At 52.3% G+C, this 25,029-nt stretch overlaps 1 protein-coding gene across 7 annotated transcripts in view; it reads right to left on the bottom strand.

The window, feature by feature from the left end:
* FMNL2 (formin like 2) overlaps positions 1–25,029 on the bottom strand; it is a 123,026-nt gene that overhangs the window by 6,061 nt on the left and 91,936 nt on the right. For 6 of the 7 annotated variants that reach the window (XM_027695785.1, XM_027695789.1, XM_027695787.1 and 3 more), the window contains exons 9-23: positions 23,881–23,974; positions 16,805–16,879; positions 13,156–13,266; positions 11,912–12,061; positions 10,788–10,889; positions 9,422–9,728; positions 8,404–8,607; positions 5,627–5,751; positions 4,589–4,791; positions 3,262–3,496; positions 1,744–1,812; positions 1,572–1,652; positions 608–737; positions 344–507; positions 109–210 (exon numbers count right to left, since the gene is read on the bottom strand). In XM_027695785.1, the coding sequence (XP_027551586.1) occupies positions 109–210; positions 344–507; positions 608–737; positions 1,572–1,652; positions 1,744–1,812; positions 3,262–3,496; positions 4,589–4,791; positions 5,627–5,751; positions 8,404–8,607; positions 9,422–9,728; positions 10,788–10,889; positions 11,912–12,061; positions 13,156–13,266; positions 16,805–16,879; positions 23,881–23,974 (2,152 nt within the window). Of the gene's footprint in view, positions 1–108; positions 211–343; positions 508–607; positions 738–1,571; positions 1,653–1,743; positions 1,813–3,261; positions 3,497–4,588; positions 4,792–5,626; positions 5,752–7,187; positions 7,209–8,403; positions 8,608–9,421; positions 9,729–10,787; positions 10,890–11,911; positions 12,062–13,155; positions 13,267–16,804; positions 16,880–23,880; positions 23,975–25,029 lie in introns of all 7 variants that reach the window. The other variant, XM_027695784.1, reaches the window with a different exon arrangement.

A 25,029-nucleotide genomic window follows, 5' to 3' on the forward strand; every position in this document is an offset into this window, starting at 1 on the left:
AAAGGGAAAAGGAGAAAGGGAAAAGGAGAAAGGGAAAAGGAGAAAGGAAGAGGAGAAGAAAAGGAGGAAGAGAAGAAGGAAGAGGAGGAGAAGGAAGCTCCTGTTTACCTTGTAGGCCTTCACAAACCGGACAAACACTGGGAAAAAGACCGAGGGAGGGGTTGTCTTGGGATTCTCCCCAAAGTATTTCACAGCATCATCAAAGGCATCCTGCAACAGGCACAGATTTACTGCACTGCCCAAGGTCACCTCCCCATTCCCACTGCCCATTCCATGGATACAGAGCACATCCCGTGGGGAGAGCTCACACCCTCCTGCCAAACCCCGAGGAATGAGGGGGTACCTGGGCTATTTTGGCGTCATCCTGCAGCTTCTTGAGCTTGCCCTCGTTGTTCTGGATGAAGTCCTTGAGCATGGTGTTGTGGTCGTGCATGGTGTACTCGCGCTTCGTCAGCTCCAGGCCCCGCTGCAGCTCCTTCACGTCCAGCAGCACGTTCTCCAGGGACACTGGGAACGGGACAGAGGCTGCAATCCACAGCCCGGGGGGTTCCCTGCTTGGAATAGCCACCCCTGGGGGGTAGAGGAGGCTGAGGGAGGGTCCCAGTACCTGCTGCTGCCTTCTCCACGTAGTGCAGCTCGTTGTAGAAGAGGGACACGTGCTGGTACTTCTCCTTGACCACGTTGGAGATGTAGTGCAGCAGCGTCTGCTTCCGGTCTGTCGACTTGGTTTCCAGGAGCTGTGGGCAACAGGCCACGAGATGGAGCAGCAGGTTCCAACCAGAGAGACCCAACGGTGCTTCTCCAGCTCCGTCCTGGTTTTCCATGCTGGGAAGCACCGAGTCCCTCAGCAGCCACTCGGCCTGGACATCACTGCCCTCGGGTCACCACAACCCCGTGGAACATTCCAGGATGGGGTCTGGAAAGCTGGAAAAGGACCTGGGGGTGCTGAACACCAGCCCAGGTGTGCCCAGGTGGGAAATGTCACCTGGGCTGTGCCAGCCCTGGTGTGTCCCAGCCCCAGGGCAGTGCCCGTCCCACCTCCAGGGCTGGGGCAGTTCTGGGATCTCAGACAAGACACAGAGGGGCTGGAGCCTGTCCAGGGAAGGGAATGGAGCTGGGGAAGGGGCTGGAGCAGCAGGAGGGGCTGAGGGAGCTGGGGGGGCTCAGCCTGGAGAAAAGGAGGCTCAAGGGGGACCTTCTGGCTCTGCAACCCCCTGACAGGAGCGGGGGCTTGGGGGAGTCAGGCTCTGCTCCAAGGGAACAAAGGACAGGAGGAGAGGGAACGGCCTCCAGATGTGCCAGAGGAGGGTCACGTTGGACATCAGGAGGAATTTCTCCCTGGAAAGGGTGGTCAGGCACTGGAAGGGGCTGCCCAAGAAGGTGGTGGAGTCCCCAGCCCCGGAAGGATTTAAAATCCATGTGGATGTGGCACTTGGGGACAGAGGTCAGTGGTGGCCTGGGCAGTGCTAGGTTGAGGGTTGGACTCAATGCTCTCATGGCTTTTCCAGCCTAAATGACCCTACAACCCCAATTCCCACCTGGTCCCACCACACACCTCTTGCTTTACTTACCAGGTCTAAACTCTGCAGCTTAAACCCATAGACAGCCCCTCGTTTGCTGCTGTTCATGTAGTTCCCAAGAGCCAGGATTATCTGCCAGGAGGAAACAAGCAGGGCATGAATTTTCAGGACAAGTGCCCAGGGCTTCAGAATCCCCTGGAAGCAGAGCTGGTGTCAGACCTACCTCCAGTATTTTCTTAAGCTTTTGGGATGACTTTATGGAGACAGAGGCAGCAATTATGGCGTGGAGTTGCTGCAGAAAAACACAGGAACAGCTTTGGTTACTGCATGTCCCACCAGGAGTAAAATGAGCATCTAATCACATCCTGAAAAAATCCTCTTATTTTTCATCCACACCAGGGGCCTGAGCATGGATGTCCCCCTGCTCTGGAGCCAGACTGGGAGAGCTGGGGGGGTTCAGCTGGAGAAGAGAAGGATCCAGGGAGAGCTGAGAGCCCCTTGTAGGGCCTAAAGGGGCTCCAGGAGAGCTGGAGAGGGACTGGGGACAAGGGATGGAGGGACAGGACACAGAGAATGGCTTCCCACTGCCAGAGGGCAGGGACAGATGGGATATTGGGAAGGAATTCCTGGCTGGGAGGGTGGGGAGGCCCTGGCCCAGGTTGGGCAGAGAAGCTGTGGCTGCCCCTGGATCCCTGGAAGTGTCCAAGGCCAGGTTGGACAGGGCTTGGAGCAACCTGGGCTGGTGGAAGGTGTCTCTGCCCATGGCAGGGGGTGGAACAGGATGATCCTCAATCTCCCTTCCAACCCAAACCATTCTGTGATTCTGTGGATGTTCCCCTGTCCTGACACACCAGGATTTCAAACCATTCATTTGCCCACCGGATTTACCCCCTCAGGCCTGGCGGGGTCAAATAAGATTCACATTTCAATCCCTACAACTGTGACAGGTGCTTTGGGCTGGGTGGGACACAATTCCAGGAGCCCAAGGACCAGGACCCACAGTAACCTAATGGGGCCCTGAGGCCTGTGGGGCCTTTCGGTCCTACGGGACACGTGAGGCCTAATGACACTATGGGGCCTATGGGGCCTGTGAGGCCTCTGGGATCTATGGGGCCTGTGGGGCCCATGAGGCCTACAGGGTTTATGGGGTCCATGAGTCCTAATGGGCACATGAGAGCTATGGGGTCTATGGGGTCCATGAGGCCTAATGAGCACACGAGAGCTATGGGGTCCATGAGGCCTAATGGGCCTAATGACACTATGGGGCCTATGGGGCCCATGAGGCCTACAGGGTTTATGGGGTCCATGAGTCCTAATGGGCCCATGAGAGCTATGGGACCTATGGGGCCTGTGAGGCCTAATGGGCCCATGAGACCTATGGGGTCTGTGGGGCTCATGAGGCCTATGGATCCTATGTGGCCTGTGAGGCCTATAGGGCTTATGGGGCCTGTGAGGCAGTCCCTAACAGTCTGGGCTACAACTGCCATACAAACAGCTCCAGGGATATACAGTCACTAACAGATGAAAATAAAGCCAGAAAACCACTTTTCCATTTGTGTGAGTGTTTCCTAGGGGGTGGCTGGGCACTGAACAGGCTTCCCAGGGCAGTGGGCACAGCCCCATAGCTGCCAGAGCTGCAGGAGGGTTCAGGGACAGGGTGGGATTGTTGGGGTGCCTGTGCAGGGCCAGCACTCGGCTCGGTGATCCCCAGCTCGGGATATTCCCAGATTCCACGGCTCACCGGGGTCAGCATCTGGATGCTCTCGGCGAAGTTGCCGATGAAGGCCATGATGGTCATCTTCTGCATGAGCCTCTCGATCTTGCTGAACTGCATCATGAACCGGTCCTCGTCCGACAGGTTCTCGATGGGCTTCCGCTCCCGCTCGTACAGACGCAGCACCTTCACCTCGTTCTCCGTGGGCAGGAACCGCATCAGGCACTCCACAAAATCCACCGGCAGCGTCTTCAGGTCAAACCTGCGGCACAACGCCAGGAGAAGCGCTCAAGGACAGCCTGGACGGGGCTTGGAGCAACCTGGGATAGGGGAAGGTGTCCCTGCCCATGGCAGGAGGTGGCACTGGATGGGCTTTAAGGTCCCTTCCAACCAAAACCAGGGTGGGATTCAGCCCTACATGAGCCAGAGTCAGCAGAGAAGAAGCTGTGAAGTTCTTCCTGCCCTGCACCTGAAGCTCCCTGCACATGGAGATGGGAATGGTGCTGCTGGACACTCTGCTTCCCATTCCAAAGATATGTGGCCATCACCTACATCCCTCCATGGCCACAGCTCTGTTTTGTAAGAGAAAACAGGTGGGGAGGAGCAAGTATTTTTACTTTATTGGAGCAGAGCCCTGTAAAAGTCCAACAATTGAACCTGCCTCTATGTGGGGCAGGTTTGGGTCACCCTCCAGCCCAAAGGTAACGCTTTTGATCCACATTTTTAGGATATTCCTTACTGGAGGAATGGGAGATGTTTGTCATGGCCATGAGGAGCACAGAGAATGTGTGGATGGATTTGGGATCAGCCCCAAGGAGCAGCTGCACCTGCACTCAGTCCCCAGGAGCAGGGAAGGGTCTGGATTGGGGTGGGATGGGGCACAGGCAAGTCCCATGGACACCCACATCTGGCACTGCCTGAGGCCACCACACAAACCTAATTCCATGCAAAATCTCTTCCAGCACCTGGACTAAACTCATCCTTTACGGAGCAAACCAAAAGAGTTCCCTCTTCCTGATTCTCTGCCCTTTGGGTGCTCACTGGAACAGAAAATATTGTGGAACCAGAGGGAGAGCTGCCATGGCAAACTACAGGATATGGGATATGGATCCACTATCCTGTGCACAGACAGGAATTAGCTGTTAATTTGTTAAGCCTCAGTTGTGATTCAGAGACACAGAACTGCCAGGTTTTTATTTGAGTTCAAGCCAATCTGATTTCTGGGAATTCAGAACCATTCCCTCCTTACCCCTAGATATTTTCCAGAGGCACCAACTGCCAATTCCAACCCTTTCCACTGATCAAACCCCCCAGTAAACCTCAGGGTTTCTTGGCTGGCCAGTGTTTCACTTACACATGGATGGCCTTGCAGATCTCATCCGCCGTCTTCCCGGCTTTCCGCAGAGTTATGGCCAGATTCTTGGCCCTGTTGGCATCCAGCAACGTGACCTTGTTGGAGCCTTTCTGGGTGATCTTCTGCTTGCTGGAGGTCAGATCAATGGCTGGGCCCTGGGCCTTTGTTTTGAAGATTTCTTCAAATTCATCCACGTTTAGATCCTAAAAAGGAAAGGAAATGATTTATCCCTCTCGCAGGGAGCACCAAACCCAGTCCCTAATCCTGGGCCACAGCTGCAGGGAAAGGGGCTGAGACTGGAGCAGAGTATCATGGAATCATGGAATGGGTTGGGTTGGAAAGGATCTTAAAGTTCGTTGATTTCCATCCCTGCCATGGGCAGGGACACCTTCCACTATCCCAGGTTGCTCCAAACCCCATCCAACCTGGACTCAAAATTCAGAGTATTTCCATCAGGGATGGAAGGAACACTTGCTCCTGAGCTGGTGATCAGGAAATGTGGCCAGAGCCCAGAAATCCAGCCCCAACAGCCCTTCAGATGTTCTAAAGTTCAGGAAAATCTTTATGGTAGCGCTCATGCTTTATCCCACAGGGAGCATCCAGGACACCTGGATGAGCCCTTTGCCAAGGTCACTGCCATGGTCTATCCCTGGGGAGACCTTCTCACTGTCCAACCCCCTGACAGGAGGGGGGAGCCTGGGGGGGTCGGGCTCTGCTCCCAGGGAACAAGGGACAGGAAGAGAGGGAACGGCCTCAGGCTGTGCCAGGGGAGGCTCAGGTTGGACATGAGGAGGAATTTCCTCATGGAAAGGGTGGTCAGGCCTTGGCAGGGGCTGCCCAGAGAGGTTTGGAGTGCCCATCCCTGGAGGGATTTAAAATCCATGTGGATGTGGCACTTGGGGACACGGATCAGGGGTGGCCTTGGCCGTGCTGGGGGACGGTTGGACTCAGCGATCTAAGAGGGCTTTTCCCACCCAATCCATTCCCTGATTCCATGACTGCCTGGTGGCCAGAGAGGCCCAGCAGCAGCGGGGGTACCTCGAGGATCCTCTCGTCGTCGATCTCGTTGAAGACGGTGCCGTTGATCTGGTTGGGCTTCAGGGCCACCCAGTTGAACACGGGCATGCGGAACTTGGTCTTGATGGGCTTCTTGATCTTCACAGCTGCACACGGGGCAGAGGAAACCACAGATCCCTGAGGGACTGGCTGCAGGACACCCCACATTCCCAGAGGGCAGCTCTCCAGCTGGCATTCCAGCACTGGAGAACGGGCCAGTGCTGAATTATCCCGCTGGAATCCTGGAAAGGTGTCACCACCTCAAGAGGCCAACGGTGGCACCCAGCCCTGAGCTGCTTCAGGGCTGGCCTAACCCCCAGAGGCTGTGAAAACTTCCCTAAAGGAAATCTGGGATTAGTTTATCGCCACAGGCTGCCTGGATTGATTTAAAAGCCCAGGATTTATATTTAAACACCCCAGAAAATGGAGAGAGCGGTTGAATTGAAGCCTGTCCTGCTGCTGGCAGAGCAGTGTCACACACCCCGGGAGCTGTGTCCCAAAACAGGTGACAAGAAGGGGAAAAAAAAAGCCCCTTTCTCAAGGTTTTTGGGGAAACTGCTTTGGGCAGAGCTGCTCCTCAGCAGGTTTGTGTTTCAGAGCCAAAGGGGTTGGGCTGCAGCACTTGGGATTTAACAGGGGTGAAAAAAACAGGTTTTAATTCCTGTGCTGTGCAAATGCAGTAAATTAAAGTAATTTAGGAACTTTACAGTCAATTAGGAACTTCAACAGAGGAGCTATGAAAATGAAGCCTGAAAATTAAACTTGATTACTCTCATTAATCTGTGAACAGAGGAGAAAAAGCAACATGGGAGCAATGAACCCAATCCTTTCCTATTCCTGTTCCTATTCCTATTCCAATTCCAACAGGTCTGGAAGGTGAATAATGCATAAGTTCTGTAATTCAGTTCTCATTTCTTTGTACCTTGATGTAAACATGAAGTTGTTCCTTGCTACAAAACCAAGGTGTTCATTAAAGTGCTCAATCAACCTTTTGCTCCTGAATTATTTAAAAGATAAATTGTTTCTTTGCAAACATGAAACACAAACCCTGGTCCTTCCTCTCCAGTGCTGGGAACAAAGAGCCACGAGTGGAAAACAGGGAATATTCCACTGTGTGTTTTGAGAATTAAATGTATGCAACTGCAAGGCAGGAATCCACGTGCTCATCTGCACCACACAGTTTTACTCTCAGCTTAATTAATGAGGTTACTTAAAATAATTCCTAAAATCAATAAAAAAAGCTTTGAACACCCATGAAAAAAACCATTTTCCGCTCGTGCATAAATTAGAATCTCATTAACTGCTCCTGGGTTATTCCAGGACAGGGAAGAAGCTGATGCCTCGTGGGCCAGGTCCTGATGGAGCTCAAAAATCTCTCCAGATTTCCCTTCCTCCTCCATTGCAGAGCTCTGGTGCCCAAATCTCGAGGGGTGGCACATCCCCAGGGCCTCCCCCTGCCCACCCACACAAGTCCCTGGACACACACGGACACAGCACAGAGGGAAAAGCAGGAATAACAAATACTTAGCAGGGAGCAACCTACAGAAGAGCTTGATGGGCCCATCTTAGCAGGAGGCAGAGAGAACAGAGAAAACAGTGTTAGTGATGGTCAGAAAGGCAACAGTTGTTATTCCCCCGACTCCCCTCACACCCAGAAGGTTCCTGCCCTAAAAACCCTCCTTCCTGAGGAGCCACTGCATCAGGAAAAGGCACTTCCACTCCCATTCCCAATCCTAACCCACTGAAGAACAGGATTTCCAGCCCACCTGGCTCAGCCCACCCAGATGCGAGTGAGGAGCTGGGTCAGGAGGGCTTGGCCACTGCTCCCATCCCAAATTAACACCCAGGGATGGTGGGATAAGGCACCTCCTGTGCCCCCTGCAGCCCCCCCCCCGGCCATATCCAGCACCCCTTTCCCAAATCCATCCAGGGGGATCAGCCCTCAGCAGGGCTGTGCCTTCTGTGCTTTATTTTTGCCTAATTCCCCCTGGGACCCTCTACTTCCAGGATGCTTTTGGCCTTCAGAGGAAACTTTAAAGGCTGGAATACTTAATCAGATTTTTCTTCTTCAAAAAAAGCTCTTAATTAGAGCTCCTCAGTCTCTTTTTTTTTGGACTCATTATGTGCTCTTGAGGCTTCTGGTGATAGTCAGCATTTCCTCACTGCCTGAGACACTTGGCACGTGCCAGAGAGCGACTAAAAACACCATTAAAGAAGGGCTGCAAACTGTTCTGCCTTCCAACAAATTCCCCAAAGTTTGCCCTTTTTTTTTGCACAGACATTTCTTCTCAGAAGAAATCCAACCCATGGAGCTTCACATTTCTTTCAAACCCACTTTTTGTCTGCTCAAAAGCCAAAACTGATCATGTTTAAAAAGCACTTTTGGCACAGGTTTTGTTTCACTGGAGAATCCAACTCTTCCAGACCCAATCAAAGCTGTCAGGCTGATAAATCACAGAATCCCAGGATGGTTTGGGTTGGAAGGGACATTAAGGATTATCTCATCCCACCCCCTGCCATGGGCAGGGACACCTTCCACCAGCCCAGGTTGCTCCAAGCCCCGTCCAACCTGGCCTTGGACACTTCCAGGGATGGGGCAGCCACAGCTTCTCTGGGCAACCTTGGAGAACCTTAAATGCTCTTTTCTTCCATAAACTCCTTGGTGTTACACCAGTTATGGGATTTATTCAGGTGATTGAGCACTGAATTCCCCGGGGCTGTGCCCTGACCCCCCCTTTGCCACCACGCCCGAGCTTTACCTGCAAGGCCTGAGTTGAAGACCACGGTGGGAGAGGCCGTCCCGGGCAGGGGGGGAGCTGAGGGAGGGGGTGGTGGGGGCAGTGGAGCTGCTGGAGCCGTGTCCAGAGCCGGCCCTGGCAGAGGAGGAGGAGGAGGAGGCGGTGGAGGAGGCGGTGGGGGCGGCGGGGGAGGCGGCATTGGCACTGACACGGGGCCATTGGGCACTGCGGGGGCAAGGGAGAGCCAGGAGTTACCAGGGACAGGGACTGGGGGACCACGGGCACAGGGAGAGCCACAACATCCCCTTAGCCACCCACACATCCCTGTCCAGTATCCCCTTATCCCCCCACACATCCCTGTCCAGCATCCCCCTATCCCCCACACATCCCTGTCCAACAGTCCCTTATTCACCCCCACATCTCCGCCCAACATTCCCTTATGCCCTACACATCCCTGTCCAACAGCCCTTTATCCCCCCACAATCTCTGTCCAACATCCCCTCATCTCCCCACACATCCCTGTCCAGCATCCCCTTATCCCCCACACATCCCTGTCCAACATCCCCTTACTCACCCCCACATCTCTGCCCAACATTCCCTTATGCCCTACACATCCCTGTCCAACAGCCCCTCATCCCCCACACATCCCTGTCCAACATCACCTTATCCTCCCACACATCCCTGTCCAACATTCCCTCATCTCCCCACACATCCCTGTCCAACAGCCCCTCATCCCCTACACATCCCTGTCCAACATTCCCTTATCCCCCCACACATCCCTGTCCAACAGCCCCTTATCCCACACATCCATGTCCAACATCATCATATCCCCCCTTCCATCCCCTCTCCAACATCCCCTGGTCCCCCCATCCACCCTCTCCACCCTCCACTGGCCCAAGCACTGGCTGGACCCTTCACTGAAGTCCTTTGGTGCATCAGCACAGGAGGAACCCCCCTAATGAAGAAGGTTCCACCTCTTCCATCCCCTGAAGGCTCAGAACTGGATCCCACAGCCACTGGATCCAGCACAGCTCCTCACCTGCCTCAGGAGTCCCTGCCATGGCAGGTAGGGGGGGTGGAGGTGGTGGCAACGGCACTGAGGATGCAGCTCCAGGCGTGCCAGGCGTCCCTGACACCTCTGACCCTGCTGGCACCATCCCAGAGGCCAGAGCCACGGGAAGGATGGAGATGTCCCCATCCCCTTTCTTCTGGATCTTGATGGTTCCCTGCTTCTCCAGCTCGTGGATCTTCTTCTCCAGCGTGGACTGGCGCTGGATGGCTTCTTCCTTCTCCTTCACCATCTTCCTCAAGGTGTGAACTTGGGTATTGGCATCTTTGTAGATCTCCTGGAGTGACACAGAAACGTGGAATTTGCACTCAGAATTCCAGCTCTGGGATCAGAACAGCCTGACCCTGGATGTCACTGACACTGAGCTCTGACCAAACCACGTCTCCACTTCATGTGTTCCCAAGGAGCCACCAAGGCTGTGACAAGTCCTGGCAGAAACCTCCCCTGTGGACACCAACACCTGGGGGTGCAGAACTTCTCAGCACCTCCTTCTCATGCTGCCTCTCCTTTCTTGTGCTGCTCTTTGGCCCCTCATGACAAGAAGGACACTGGGACTGGAGCGTGTCCAGGGAAGGGAACGGAGCTGGGGAAGGGGCTGGAGCAGCAGGAGGGGCTGAGGGAGCTGGGGGGGCTCAGCCTGGAGAAAAGGAGGCTCAGGGGGGACCTTCTGACTCTGCAACCCCCTGACAGGAGGGGGGAGCCGGGGGGGGGGTCAGGCTCTGCTCCCAGGGAACAAGGGACAGGAGGAGAAGGAACAGCCTCAAGCTGAGCCAGTTTGGACATCAAGAGGAATTTCCTCGTGGAAAGGGTGGTCAGGCACTGGAAGGGCACTGGAGTCCCCATCCCTGGAGGGATTTAAAGTCCATGTGGATGTGGCACTTGGGGACAGGGGTCAGTGGTGGCCTGGGCAGTGCTGGGGGATGGTTGGACTCAATCTTGGAGGGCTTTTCCAACCTAAATGATTCTGCAATTCCACGACCTGTGAGCAGACAAAGGGAAGCAGCAGCACAGCTCCTGCTCTAGAGAGGAGGCTGTACCTGCACATACCCAGGGCAGACCCCCAGAAGGAACCCCAGAACCCCCCACCCTTTGGGACCTCCAAAAACCCCAAATGGAAACGCTCCAGCCCCGAGCAATACGATGCCTTTGTCTCACTCCCTCATTTGCTGCCACACTCACAGTTCCAGGTCCTTTTGAGTGCACACACAAGGAATTCCACCCCAAATATGTCCCAGGTTCAAATTTGGCAGCCAACAGAAGTCACTGCCCCACACCCACACCTCCCCCAGCCCAGGAGCTCCCTGGATCCAGGCAGAGCCTCCCCCATCCCACTCACCCGGATCACGTCCAGTTCTTTGTTCCTTTGCATAAGTTGCTTTTCCAGTTCCACAATCTTGGCCATGGCCTCGTTCTCCGTATCCTGGAGTTTTTCAGATAACTATCAATCCAAAGAGGAATAGATTAATTAAGTGGAAAACCGTAGCTTTATCCATCAAAACATCAGGACACTTGTTGGAGCAGTGGGACATGGTTATTACAGATATTCAACCAAACCCTGAGGCCTTCCTTTGGAAATAAAAAGGGTTCCTGCCTGAGATGAGGGACATCACGTGCCCCACTGAAGGTTCCTGTGATGAGTGTCACCCCTCAGCCATGACCAGCAGATGCCTGGCTGGACCATAACGATGGATCTGTCCAGACAAGAAAGTCTGTTCTGCAATAAAGCTCTTAAAATGTAATTATTTTATTCCTCTCTGTGAGGGTGGGGAGGCCCTGGCACAGGTTGCCCAGAGAAGCTGTGGCTGCCCCTGGATCCCTGGAAGTGTCCAAGGCCAGGTTGGAGCAACCTGGGCTGGTGGAAGGTGTCCCTGCCCATGGCAGGACGTGGAATTGGATGACCTTTAAGGTCCCTTCCCACCCAAACCATTCCATGATTCTGTGACACCTCAGAGGGGCAAAGTGTTTAAAACCATATTTATTCTAAGTAATACAGGAATGGCAAGAGAATGGAGATTATTTTATGGCTTTTTTAAAGTCTGGAAAACCACTTTTTTATTATTTTCAAAAATCCAAGCCCCGTGTTCTGGTCTGAAGGAAGTGACCCCAAGGTTTGGGAGAGCAAAGTGTGAGCAGACACTGAACTGAGCAAACCCTGAGGGTCCCCACAACACCATTTTTCAGCCCCTGAGCCCAGCAATGTGTCCAAGGCCCAGCCAGGAGGGTTTTCTGCTCTATTTAGGTCCTGCCCTGCTGAGGAATTGGGAATTTTGATGTAAATCATCATTCTCAGCTCCTGAGACAACTCCTGTACCACCTGGAACAACCAACATCTGACCATCCCCCAATCCAGAGGCACAGCAGCCCCAGGGTTTTTCCAACCTCACTCCTGCACTGGCTGTGCTCCCACCTCCCAGAACGCCCCTCTGAGCTGAGGCCAAGGTGCCCAGGTGTGGTACTGACGTGAGAAATGTTCTCTTCCAGTTCCTCCACCCTCTCCAGGGCCGCGTTCTTGGTTTCGGCGTCTTCCAGCAAAGCCCCCACGTCGAACACGTTGTCCAGGTAGGCCTGGATCTGCACCTGGAGCTTGTCACTCTCCGTGTGCTTCAGTTTCTGCAAAGTCAAAGGGGGCAAAAGGTGGCACTGGGAAGTGGCAGCAGGCTGGGAGGGCAGGGGGAGCTCGGGCCACCTCCACCACCCAGGAAAACACGTGGGATTTGAATGTTAGCTGGGGTCATAAGTGATAAACAGTCATTTTTTGAAGATCAAACATGCAGAGCTTTCAAATAAAGGCAAGCAGTGCCTTATCTTCTGTTCTAGAGGATGTTATGGCTTTCCTGCCCATGGCAGGGGGTTGGAACTGGATGATCTTTAAGGTCTTCCAACCCAAACAATTCTGGGATTCCATGATTTCCTCCGTGGTTTCTTGGCAAGGCTCTGCCTGGTCCCCAAGGACTGCAGGGCTTGTGCCACCCCCAGAGCCCAAACACACGTGTGGTCAGTGCTGCCATGTCCAAATACACCTTGGAGGTCCCAAAATCCCTCCCTTTTGAGTAGAAATCAGCAGGGACAAGTCAACACAAGCACTGTTTTCCTGGGTGTGTTCCCAAGGGCAGGGACAGGGAGAAAAATGGTGCCCAGGGAAGTGTGGCTGCCCCTGGATCCCTGGAAGTGTCCAAGGCCAGGTTGGACGGGGCTTGGAGCAACCTGGGCTGGTGGAAGGTGTCCCTGCCCATGGCAGGGGTGGAATGGGATGGGCTTTAAGGTCCCTTCCCACCCAAGCCAGTCTGTGATTCCATGAAAAACAGATAAAAGGGAAACAAAAGCAGCTTCCTTCTGAAACCCAGCATTTCCCACAGGACACCAGAGACCATCTGGCTGCCAGGGAAAACCCAGAGGAGAGATTTTCCACCCCTGGAGACGGAAGGAGCCCTGGCAGCACCTGAGCCAGGGCCAACCTGAGGCCAGCAGCCCTGAGGGACGTGGCAGGGCGAGGGTGACTGTGGTTCATCCTCCCTTTGTCATAAGCAGAGCTCCACATTTAGCTCCAGGCTGTAATTCCAGCTGGCTGCGGCCCAATTCCCTCCGGAGCAGCCAGGACACGGCCTTGGGAGCAGGGACTGTGGGACAACAGCTCTGGGGTGAGGGGTTTGGGGGGGTTCAGGGCTGGGGAGGTGTTGGAGGGGGCGGATCCGGGTGGGACTCACATCCAGGTACTCGTCCAGGCCCAGCTTGGTGAACTCGTACTGCAGGTGCACTCGGAAGTTCATGTCCTCCACGGAGTGCACCACGATGTTGATGAACTGCATGCAGGCCACCTGCAAGGACAAACACACAGTGACCCCCAGCTGCCCCCATACCAGGGTTGGAACAGGTTTTCCAGGACCAGGATCAGAGCGGGATCTCCAGGGCCGGACACGGCCACGATCCACGTTTCCTTGTGGTCACCACGAGAGGAAAACCACGAGCTGCTGTTCTGAAAGGGTTTATTTCCAAGGCAGGGCTTGGATTTTGTCTGCTGGGATGAAGGGAAAGGCGAGTTCCAGGGATTGAGTCATGTCTCCGAGCCCACCTTCCCGGCGTGCCGGTGAGTGGGAATGCTGCCCCTGGCAGCTCCCAGGGCCAGAGCAGACATCCCACGAGCTCTAAAGAAAACAGTGTTGTTCCTGAAACTGCCTGGAAAAGCGAGATTAATGTGGGGACTGGAACCCCCAGTTCAGGAAACGGGACTCGCACAAAAGGCGCTTTGTTGGGTGCCCAAAGCACGTTCCCAAAGCTGTGGGTCGAGGATCAGATCACTGGAATTGGCACCCACACACATCCCAAGGAAGGCAAAGGCTCTTCCTTTCCAAGAAAACCTGTGGAGCGGAAGGAATTGGGGTGGAAACCCCCAAAAGTTTGTTCTTCCCCTGAATGTACGGCCAGGCCTGCTCTGCACAGGCACCCCCAGGCCTCTCCCAGCTCCCTGGGGATCATCCATCACCCTCTGAGCTGCCCCAAGACAGGGTTTGCCTCATCCTTGCTGGGTTTCTCAAGGACATAACCCCATCCTGGGAGCAACGCTGCAACAGGGATAATTCCAGCTTCCCAACAGCCACTGGAACATCTCCCAGATCTCCAGAAGGAACCTGAGGCAGCAAAAATTGAAACAATCTGAAAAGCCTCCAGGAGACCCCACAGCTCTGGGGCATTTGGTGGGAAGGAAAAAGTGAAGGCGCCCACTGGATGACCAGTTTGGTACTGGAACTTGGCCAGTTCCCCGTGATCTGTTCCAGGCCCACAGGATAAACTCGAGGGGACAGATCTGCCCTGTGATCCCAGGGCTGGTCGGGGTGTCCTGACCTGCTCCTTCCGGCTGCAGCTCCCAGAAATCACTGGGATGCCATAAAACCTCCCCAGCCAAACTGCCCCAGCTCTGGAGGAACTGGGACCAACCACAAGGACACTACAAAGGTCACTCAACAGCTCCACCTTCCCTCGTAGGCCCTGACCAGCTTTGACCACTCTGCGTTCCAAAATCACTTCAAAAGGTTGTGAGACCGGTAAGAGGGACAAAACCAAGGAACAGAGGAAGGAAGATGGTCTAAAAACTCATCCAGGGGCTCCTGGAATGGACCATCCACAGCCCTTGGTGTGTCCCCAACTCCTACAGGAACAACCCCATCCATGCTCCTGGAAACCTCAATCCAGGTTCCAATCCATGCTCCTGGAAACCTCAATCCAGGTTCCAATCCATGCTCCTGGAAACCTCAATCTATGTTCCAACCCATGCTCCTGGAAACCTCAATCCAGGTTCCAACCCATGCTCCTGGAAACCTCAATCCAGGTTCCAACCCATGCTCCTGGAAACCTGAATCCAGGTTCCAATCCACGCTCCTGGAAACCTAACCTGAGGTTTCAAGCCTTTTCAGGACCCCTTCCAGCTGCTGTGGTGGACCCTGGTTCCTCCCAGTGCTGCTCCCAGCCTTCTCCAGCTGATCCCTGCTGTCCTGTGCCTCCCCCAGAGCCAAACTCCCCTATCCAAGGGGTGCTTTTGTGATCCTTGCTGTGGCTCTCGCAACATCAGGGCCAAATTCTCATTTCCTTTCCCAAATCCTTACATACACAACTAAGGAATTTCTCCTCCAGCTCCAGGTCTGTCCAACACTCCAGACCGTGGCTGATGGAGCAGCCCAGAGATGCAGATTTTGTTTATATTTGGGCAAGTCCTAAAAAAAACATATTCATCCTTTTTTCAAGCAAATCTCAATGAAATCTTCAACCTATGAGAGGAGGAGGGAATTTTCTTCCAGGCTGCCCACATGGATGCTGAATATTCCCAGCTCTCCAGGACACTCACATGGAGATTCCCTGTTATATCCTTACAATACATCATTTAACATCTTAAATAAAGGTGATGAGGATGGGACAAGAGGAAATGGTCTCAAGTTGCTCCAGGGGAGGTTTAGGTTGGATTTAAGGGAAATTTTCTCCATGGAAAGGTTTGTCCAGCCCCAGCACAGCTGCCCAGGGCGGTGGTGAGTCCCCATCCCTGGAGGGATTTAAAAGCCCTGTGGATGTGGCATTTGGGGACATGGGTCAGTGGTGGCTTTGGCAGTGCTGCTAAATGGTCTGAGAGGGTTTTTCCAACCCAGATGGTTCTGGGATTCTCTAACAGATCATTACTTTCCCTAAAAAGTGGACAAACCCCACAGTTCCAGCGAGGTGGTTCAGGCTGCTTCACTCCCACTCCCCAAATTCCAATATCCCTCCCAGTGAGCATGGAAAAAATGACTGAGAGTTGGGATTTGAGGACTGAGAAATCTTTCTGTTATATTACAGACTAAATACTCCATGTTTTCTGTGCCTACCAACCTGTCCTTGCAGGGACACTGATGCAGGAATTAGGAACAAACCCAATGGAACACGGCAGAGTTACTGAGAGCAGCTGGAGTCAAAATGCAGGGATCACTGTAATTTTCTCTTTTTCTTTTTAAACCCAAGAAATCTGCCATCCTGGCTCACTCACACCACCTCCTTTTTTATCCTGCTGTCCCTCTGGAAGCCACTGCCACGGAGCATCCAAAGCCTGGAGGGAACACCCCAGCGGGTGCTCTGACACCTAATTCTTGGCAGAAAAAGATCTTTAACACAAAGCTCGGCACTAAAATGCTTTAAAGCGTCACAGATGGTTCACAGAGGCCTCAGAAAACCAGCTGGGGTGGGAATTCCTCCTGCTCTGCTCCCACTTCGGGCCGGGCCCACACGGGATCCAAGCCCTGAGCGGGAGCAGCGCAAGGGAGATTTTCCCTAATTAAATATATAAGGGTTTAATTTCTCCCATTTCTGACACAAGCACAGAGTTAAAAAACCAGATATAGAGGTATTTTTGGTAGCAGACACAGCCTCCCACGTGATGCCAACGTGCTGGTGCCTGTGCCAGCCAGAGCTTCCCCTCTCCCTGTTCCCTCTTTGTGCTCCAGGGGAAGTGGGTTTGGTGACAGAATCATGCAGATGCACACTGAGGAACCAAAAGTGGTGCAAGCCACTGCTATATTTACCAGCAGATAAGGACAGGCAGCAGCTGGAGAGACTCTCTCCCACACTTCCCTGTCTGGGGCTCCCGGGATTTTGGCACAGGGACAGAACTGGATGTTGCAGAAGCTGCTGTGAAAGAGCACAAAGGGCCACTTCCCTCTTACCTTCACTGTGGCACAGGGCACTTCTGGAGGAAAAGTGAATGGGCAGCTAAAAATGAAAGGCATTTGGAACATAAATAACTGGGCTGTGGTGTTTCAGGCCCAGGATCAGGAGGCAGACACAGCTCAGGCACAGGAAACTCTGGAGTGAGAGTTGCAGAGGGTCAATCCCACTCACCATGAAGTCTATGTTGTTGTCCTCGTTCCTGAAGTGCTCCATGAGCTTCTCAAAGCGCTGCTTCTCCCCACACACCTACAAAAAAAACAAGCACCACAACTTTGGTCAAGCACAGCTTGGGAAAAAAAAAACAAACCAACATTGAAAATGCAGATTTTTCTGCTCATTCAAAACCTCTTTGTCCGGGTTGAAAATATTCTTTGTCAAAAAAATCCAGCTGAATAATTCTCTGCCAACACCTGCAGTGCGAGTCTGAGGAGTCAGGTACAATTATTATATAGATACAATCATAAAACAGCTCTTTGTGGGTCTTTTCCCCTCAAAAATTTCATCATTCTGAGTGTGAGAGTTGCACCAGGCCATGCCACAAGGAAGGCTCAGCCTCTCTCCTGGCTCTTCACTGCAATATCATGTAATTAGGAAGAAAAGCAAATTACAGAGAAGACAAAGGGAAAATTATCCCTGGCTATAAACAAGGAGTGAAAATACATCAGTGCAACAATCAGGGTTACAGAGCTGTAGTAAGGGCTGCTGGCAGGAAACAAAAGCAATCTGGGGGAGAAAGAAGATCTAAGATAAAGCAGCTCCCAGGATATTGCTGAAATCTCCATATTCCCAGTAGCTTCTCTGGCTCAGTCCTGCTTCCCTCAGCACACAAATGATCTGCAGTAATCCCCAAAAAGCCACAGAAGAGTAAATAAGTTTGGGAAAGACACTTCCCATCCCTGTAAGTGTTCGAGAAGCACCCTGGTTTAATGGAAGGTGTCCTACCCATGGCAGGAGGTTGAAGCTTCCCTGTTTTCAGAGGGACAGAAGCAGCTCTGAAAGAAGCTGTTTTCACCTTAAAGGTCCTGGAAAAACAGATTCCAGTCATCTGGAGGACTGAAAGTTCCCTTCTGCTGAAGAACAAAACCCTTGGTGAGCCCTTGGCTTGCTGAAGTTGTATTTCAGTGTCTCCAGCTGAACCTTGAAGCCTCACCAGGTAAAATAAACCCCCAAACAACAAAAAGCATGAACCTCATGAAAAACAAATTACACTTGTTGCTCAAGTAAATTATCCTGATTTTAAACCCAAAGGACTCATCTCTCTCTGCAGGCCACGGCATGAAAGTGAAGCATGAAACACTTTTCCATGGGCTGCTCCAATAAAACCCAAAAAAACACACATTAAGGTCTAAAATAGAGCAAACCAGACCCACTCTGGGATGGAGGAGTACTTTGGTGAAGCACAAATGACCCGTCTGATGGGATCCCAGGAAAAGGCTGGGGGAGTTTGGAGAGCACCACCCTTCTGGTTGTGAATCTCCAGTCCAATCCCAGGCTTTCCTTCAGGAGCAATCCTTGGAAAGCCTCCCGGGAATGGCCTTGCTGGGAGATCAAAGCCCAAACCCCACACACACCTCACTGATGGTCAGAGCAGCTCCAAGCAAAACCCAGGGCAAGGGATGTGGCCGAGTTTCAGGAAGCCCCTGGCAGTGCAGGGATCAAAGGCAGCAGCTGCTCCATGGGATCATTGGATCTGGGAGGCGTGGGCTGGGCTGGATCCAACCCCTGCTCCAAGAAAACCCCAGGAACCCTCTCCTTTATCACTCTTTAACTGCACTGTGTTATATCCCACACAATTTTTTCCCTGGGCTAGTGGAAGGTGTCCCTGCCCATGGTAAGGGGTGGAATGGGGTGGGATTAAAGGTCCCTTCCAACCCAAACCAGTCTGGGATTCCACGATTTCTCTCGTACCCACGTCACAAAAAAACGGAGCCGATTGAACCAAAACCCTGGATTGTGGAACCAAACAGAACAATGGTGCATATGATCCCTCACCAGGAAAGCCAGAAGGACTGGCTGATTTCTGGGAAACCTAATGCAAACCATTCCACAGGGATGAGAAAAGCTGACACAAACAACTGGGAGCCGTTTAGGGCTGACTAATTAAACTGGGAGCAACCCAGAGCGCCCTGGCAGAGCAGATCCCGGGATGGAGCAGCCCTGGCTGGCTGGGATACAGCAGCTGAGGAAGAGGAAAAGCAACAACCACCTGTGGCTTTCGGTGGCTGCTCCCAGATAGTTGAGATGAGTCAGGGCTGGGCCGTGTGTGTGTGTTTGAGGAGGCAGCAGAACCGACTTTCACGAAATGATATAATTTATCCTGGAAGATTAAAGGGAACGAAACCGGAGCTGGAGCCTCCAGCCTGAAGGCTGGCCCAAAGCCAAGGAGAATGCTGAAATCAAATCCCACCACATAAAACCATATGTTGCCATTTCCATTGGAATAAATTCCCGAGGCCTGTCATTTGGAAGCACGGCTGGGCCGAGGAGAGGCAGAGCTTTCTTTGATTGGCTTTATTCGGTGTAAGAAGCGAGATTAAACGAGTTACCACAGCTATAAAAACCCTCTGTCTCTGCTCAGGCTGTGAAAAAGCCCACTTTAGGTCCCATTAAGCCCACGTCATTCTGGAAGAACAATGTGGCTTTATGGGAAACCACCCACGGAGGGTCCTTTCTCCGGGTGCTAATGAAGGAAATCCAGCACGGATCCATTACAAAGCCACGGCACAATCCCGTAAGGAAGCAAAAGGATCTGTTATGAAAAAATTTCGTGAGGACTGCATCCATATCCACCTGGCAGTGGTCACACAGTTCCCATCCAGACCACCCAAGAGCAAAGCTCAACCACGACAACCCTTGTGTTGTTCCCACTCTTGGGGACGGATCACTGGAAGATGCTCCAGAATCCCGGAATGGTTTGAGGGGGAAAGGACCTTAAAGCCTATCTCATTCCAGTGGGCAGAGACACCTTCCACTATCCTAATCTGCTCCAAGCCCCATCCAACCTGGCCTTGGACACTTCCAGGGATCCAGGGGAGTCCACAACCTCTCTGGGCACCTCGAATGGCAACCTGGGCAGGGAGCAGCAGACAAGGGGATTTGGGAAAACTGAAGATGTTCTCACGTGCAGTGTCAGGCAGAAGGTGAAACCCCGGGCTGGTGGAAGCACATCCATCACCCTCCCACCTCAGACACTCATCTCACACCACCACCTCAGTTTGCTGGAGAATGGAGCTCATAAATGAACATCACCACAAGAAGAGCCGGCGTGTTCCACATGGAGAGGGCAGTGAATCCAGGCAGGATTTCTGAGACACAGCTGCCAGACTGTGAACTCCTCCACATCTGGAGGACTGTCCTGGTACAAGGGGGAATGGCTTTAAGCTGAAGGAGGGCAGGGTTAGATGGGATATTGGGAAGGAATTCCTGGCTGGGAGGGTGGGGAGGCCCTGGCCCAGGTTGGGCAGAGAAGCTGTGGCTGCCCCTGGATCCCTGGAAGTGTCCAAGGCCAGGTTGGACGGGGCTTGGAGCAACCTGGGCTGGTGGAAGGTGTCCCTGCCCATGGCAGGGGGTGGAATGGGATGAGTTTTAAGGTCCTTTCCAATCAGGAAACTCCTGGTGGTCCCAAACTCCAGGCAGAAAATGAAACCCTCTGGCTGCAGCTCCCCTCGAGGTGAACTCAGCACCCCAAGGCAGGAAAACAACCCTCTGAGGGAGCAAATTTAAAACACCTAAACTATAGGAGAGGCTTTGCAATACAAGACACGTTCTGCCAGTGCCAATGTTAAAATGACCCCCCCAAAGGCTGTTTTAAGCTTCTCCTCCTCCTCCAGTAACTCCTGGAGTTCTCCAGGAGTGAGAGGCAGAGCAAACACAGAGCGTGAGGATGGACCCAGCCCATACAGGGTGTGCTGTCACACACAGCCTGATGGATCTGCAGCCTCAAAAATCCCTGGGAGCCTTTGTGCCCCCCTTCTCCTGTCTGTGCCCCTTTGTCCAGCAGCACAATGCTGGCTTTCTGTCCCCCACAAGAGCCCAGTGTGAGCAGCAGCTCCCACCGCCGGCCCACGACCCTCCACAGGGACACTTTGTTTGCCCTGCCCGTGCTGACATTCCTGCACTTTGCTGGAGAACAAACAAATCCGTTTTCCCCTTAAGTTTCTGGTTAAGCAAACAGTTGTTTAATACTTACTAGGTTAAAATACCTTTTTTTTACTTCTCCACAGCAGGGTTAAGTCACTCTCAAAAGCCAACAAACAACAGCTGCATTTACATTTTCCAGCACTTGCAAAGAGCTTCTTCCAGCACGGGTTATTCTGCTGGTCCACCAGGATAGCTCAGAAGTGCTGTTTGCAGTGCTGCCATTCATTATTCCAGCAGGGAAATGTGACTCTGGATTAAGCCCTGTGGAAAGCAAGGGCTGGACAATCTTGGCTCCCTTCGGCGTCGTGGAAGCTGATGGAGGGGCAGGATGGGGTTTGTGTGCAGAGCCCCAACCTTCCAGCTCCCTGCCCAATTCCCAAGCATCCAAACACCTCTGAGGGCTCAGAATTCACAGCCATAACCAGGTGATGTGTGAGAGGACTGAGATTCTCCTCACCTGTCAGGTATTCAAGAGCAGCAAATGTCCGGAGAAGTTGGGGCTGCCCCATCCCTGGAAGTGCCCAGGTTGCTCCAAGCCCCATCCCAACCTGGCCTTGGACACTCCCAGGGATCCAGGGGCAGCCACAGCTTCTCTGGGCAACCTGTGCCAGGGCCTCCCCACCCTCACAGGGAGGAAATTCTTCCAGATATCCAAGCTAAATTTCCCCTCTTCCAGTTTGACCCCATTCCCTGTGTCCTGTCAGTGCAGTTCCTGATGATCATCCCCTCTCTGTATTCCTTGGGGGCCCTTCAGATACCAGAAGGGGCTCTGAGGTCTGCACACAAATTCCATTTTCAACTGAAAAATCTCCCTTGACAAGGACCAAACCCTGCCCTCGTTTCCATCAGAGCAAAGCTCAAAGCCTGATGAACCATCTGATGTTCACCCCCATGGAAACCAGAGCAGAACCTGGTGCTAAATATCCTTTTTTTCCCTCCTGACTTCATTAGATTTCATTAGGCAGGAGTTCAGCTCCCTTTTGAAGTTGTTTCATGGCAAAGAGATGGAGTGGCAGAGATCTAATTCAATAAGTCAAATCTGCCCTAAATATGCATGAAAGAACCCTGGCAGCCCTGAACTTCAGAGCTACAGCAGCCACACAAAGATTATGGAGCTCACAGCAATTTGAATTGGATGTGCAGGGCTTGGAAAGCCAAGCCTGGGTGCTTGACTTGTCAGCAACTCCAGCGGTTTATAAAATAAAAGTGAAAACTTGAAACCATTCCTGAAAACTTGCCCAGAAGGAAGGTGGAAAACAACAGCAAAGAGCAAGAAATAAGCAGCATAATTGGGTAAAAAGGGCAGCTAAATGCAGAACTGAGGAATGAAAGAGCAGTTAAATGCAGAATTGAGGAAGAAAAGAGCATCCAAATGCTAAATTGAGGAAGAGAAGAACATCCAAATGTAGAACTGAAGAAGAGAAGAGCATCTAAATGCAGAACTGAGGAAGGTAAATCCCCTCCCTGACCTCACTTAACCTGCAACACCCGACAGTTCCACCCTCACTTGCTCAGACCCCAAAGGAATGGAATAAATAACTAATTCCACACAAACTGAATGGGTTCCACGGGAATATTTGTGTCAGCAGGAGATGACAGAGCACCTGCAAGGACGTGAAGGAGCAAAACCTTGACTGAGAATGTGAGGAAGGTAAGAAAGCACCTGGGGTTTGCACATCCTTCCCTGGGAGGTGTCCAACGAGCCTCACAGACCATCCCAACCAGTGGGATTTGGCTGCAGCCACTATTTATCCCCAATCCCTCCCTGCTGAGCCTGATTTCTTCCCTAACAGAGCAGGAAAACCCAGGAGAATTTAACCCTGGCCTAACAACGTTGTGATCTGCACATTTACAGAGCTTTTCCCCCACTCAAAGCCCTTCTCTCAAATTGTTCTTCACAACAATCCCACTGCATTTGCCTCCTGACCCCTTGGGTTCCCAAAAGGTGCAAACAAAGACCTGACACGACACAGACGAACCAAGGGAAGACCCAAACCATAATTCCCAGTTTTTGCCTGCAGACCTTTCCCCAATTCCCGTTTTCTGAGTGTCCCTCCCGCCGGTGTCACCCCAAGCCAGGCTCTCTCCATGGTCACACGCTTCCAACCCAACTTCCCAGCAGTGCTATTCCCATTCCCTCCATCCTCAGGACAACATTCCCACACCCAGGACAGGCCTGGACTTGCCCAGAGCTGAGCTTTCCACAACAGGCCCACGCTGGAGGTCGCTCAAACCTTTTGCTCAAACCTTTTGTTCTGGATGATGTCGAGCACCTCCAAAATTCCCTCATTTATCTACAACATGCAAATCCTTCCGAGGCCAGAAATTATTCCCCAAACACAAAACATCAAAAAATTACCAACTTGGCTCCTTGATCATCTGCATTAACCCACTTACAGCTTCAAGGAAACGCGCCCCGTGTCCAGTTGGGACTCATCAAATCCAACAGTTCTGGAGCTGGGAAGTCTAATTTATTCGGTTTTAATTTGATATTAACCCCACACATACAGCCAATATCCAAAGGAAACTAAAACAGCAGCTTTCTAGGACTTGCTTCCCCTACCAGAGCTTCCAAACCTTCACACAATATTCCCAAATCCTTTTAACCGCTGTGTGCAAACTGGAAAATACACCTATAAATGACACCTGAGCCAAGTGGAATTCCTGGGTGAATTCCAGCAGCCACTGTGACTGACAGAGACTTGATTCTGTAATTTCTACACAGACAAAATTCCCACTGAGGATAAATCCAGGAATTTTGTATTTCAAGGGCCTGTGGAAACGGCTTTGGAAACGGGAGATCTAACCCAGCATTCCTGGTTGTTCCAGAGGCAGAGCAAGTGGAGTCAAGCTTTCAAAATGTCCCAAAACGATGGGACACCATTGGACTGGGCAAAGGGAGCCCAAATTCCCAGCCTGGATTCACCCTGTTGGAGTTACAGACACGAAAACTATGGAATGGTCACCACGGAGCTGCTTTGCACCTCCAAGGAAAGCCTGCAGTTCATGGAAAATGCTGACTCCAGGGAATTTAGCTGGATGGGAACTCTCCAGGCAACAATCAGAGAGGGAATAACACCCAAATTAAATGAGTTAGGCCAAGGTACCTCCTTGAAGTTATCAAAGGCTGACAGGATGATCTCGTGTCCCCCTCGGACGAGGCAAACGGCTGCCAAGAGTTCCAAGACCAGGGCCTTTGTCCTGTGGAGAGAGGAAAAGGGGGCACTCAGTGACCAGCACCTGCTTCCAAACCTGGGGGAGAATGTGGGAGATGGAGCTTCATCCCCTGTGGTTTTAATCCCCTTGGAGCTTCATCCCCTGTGGTTTTATCCCCCTTGAACCAATAAACCTGCGGGACGCGCGATGCCGAGCGTCCCTGATCCAGGGAATTCGGCCTCTCCCGGGATCATGCACTTCTCCCCCTGTTTAATGCTGCTCAAAACATGCAGGAATTGAAACCACAACTCGGAAACTCAAGCAAAAAGACAGTCGCAGAACTCTGGGAAAGGCAGATCACTGACAGCTCCTACTTCCAGAGAATTCCCCTGCACGCACCCGGGGGAGGAAGATTCCCACATTCCCAACTGGCCTCCTCTGATCCCACTTTTTAAGGGGAGTGCTTATAATTCCAATCTGCATTTTTCCTGGTACAAATCTGATCATTCTCTGTGTTATTCAGAGTCCCCCACACACACACACAGAGTTCCCTGCAGGAACACAGGATGCCTCAGCACGTCCTTCTCCCTAGAAATCCGAAATCAATCTGCCACAGGGAGAAAACACCAGATCACTGAGAGAAAACCATGCAGCAAACTGGGTGTTACCCTAAGGAAAATAATCCACAGTATTTCCTTACGGGATTCGTGGAAAGCAAAAGATTTCCTGGCCAGCTGAGCTCTGAGCAGAGTCAAACCATGCAGACACAGAAAATTAGTCTCATGCCAAAGCAGAGTCTCAAACCAGATGTTACAGAACAAGAAATACCTTTTGGCTTTTCAAAGGGTCAGGGTTATCTTTGGGAACCACATAAAATGTTCACTTCCCTAGGAAATTTTAAACGGGGTCATGTTCAAGGTTTACTCATCCAGGGGGGTTCTGTCAGACAGGATCAAGGAATTCTTGTATGGATCTTGAGGAATATCCCAGCCCAGGGTGGGTTGTGAGGGGCTGTGGGGGCAGGGAGAGGGGATCTCTGGGATCAGAGGGATTCCCAGGTGCTCCCCACACATCTGGGATGGGGACAAGGAAAGGACAGT

The sequence above is a fragment of the Neopelma chrysocephalum genome, unplaced genomic scaffold (assembly GCF_003984885.1).
Source record: "Neopelma chrysocephalum unplaced genomic scaffold, ASM398488v2 Primary Assembly neopelma1_103b, whole genome shotgun sequence".
Lineage (NCBI taxonomy): Eukaryota > Metazoa > Chordata > Aves > Passeriformes > Pipridae > Neopelma > Neopelma chrysocephalum.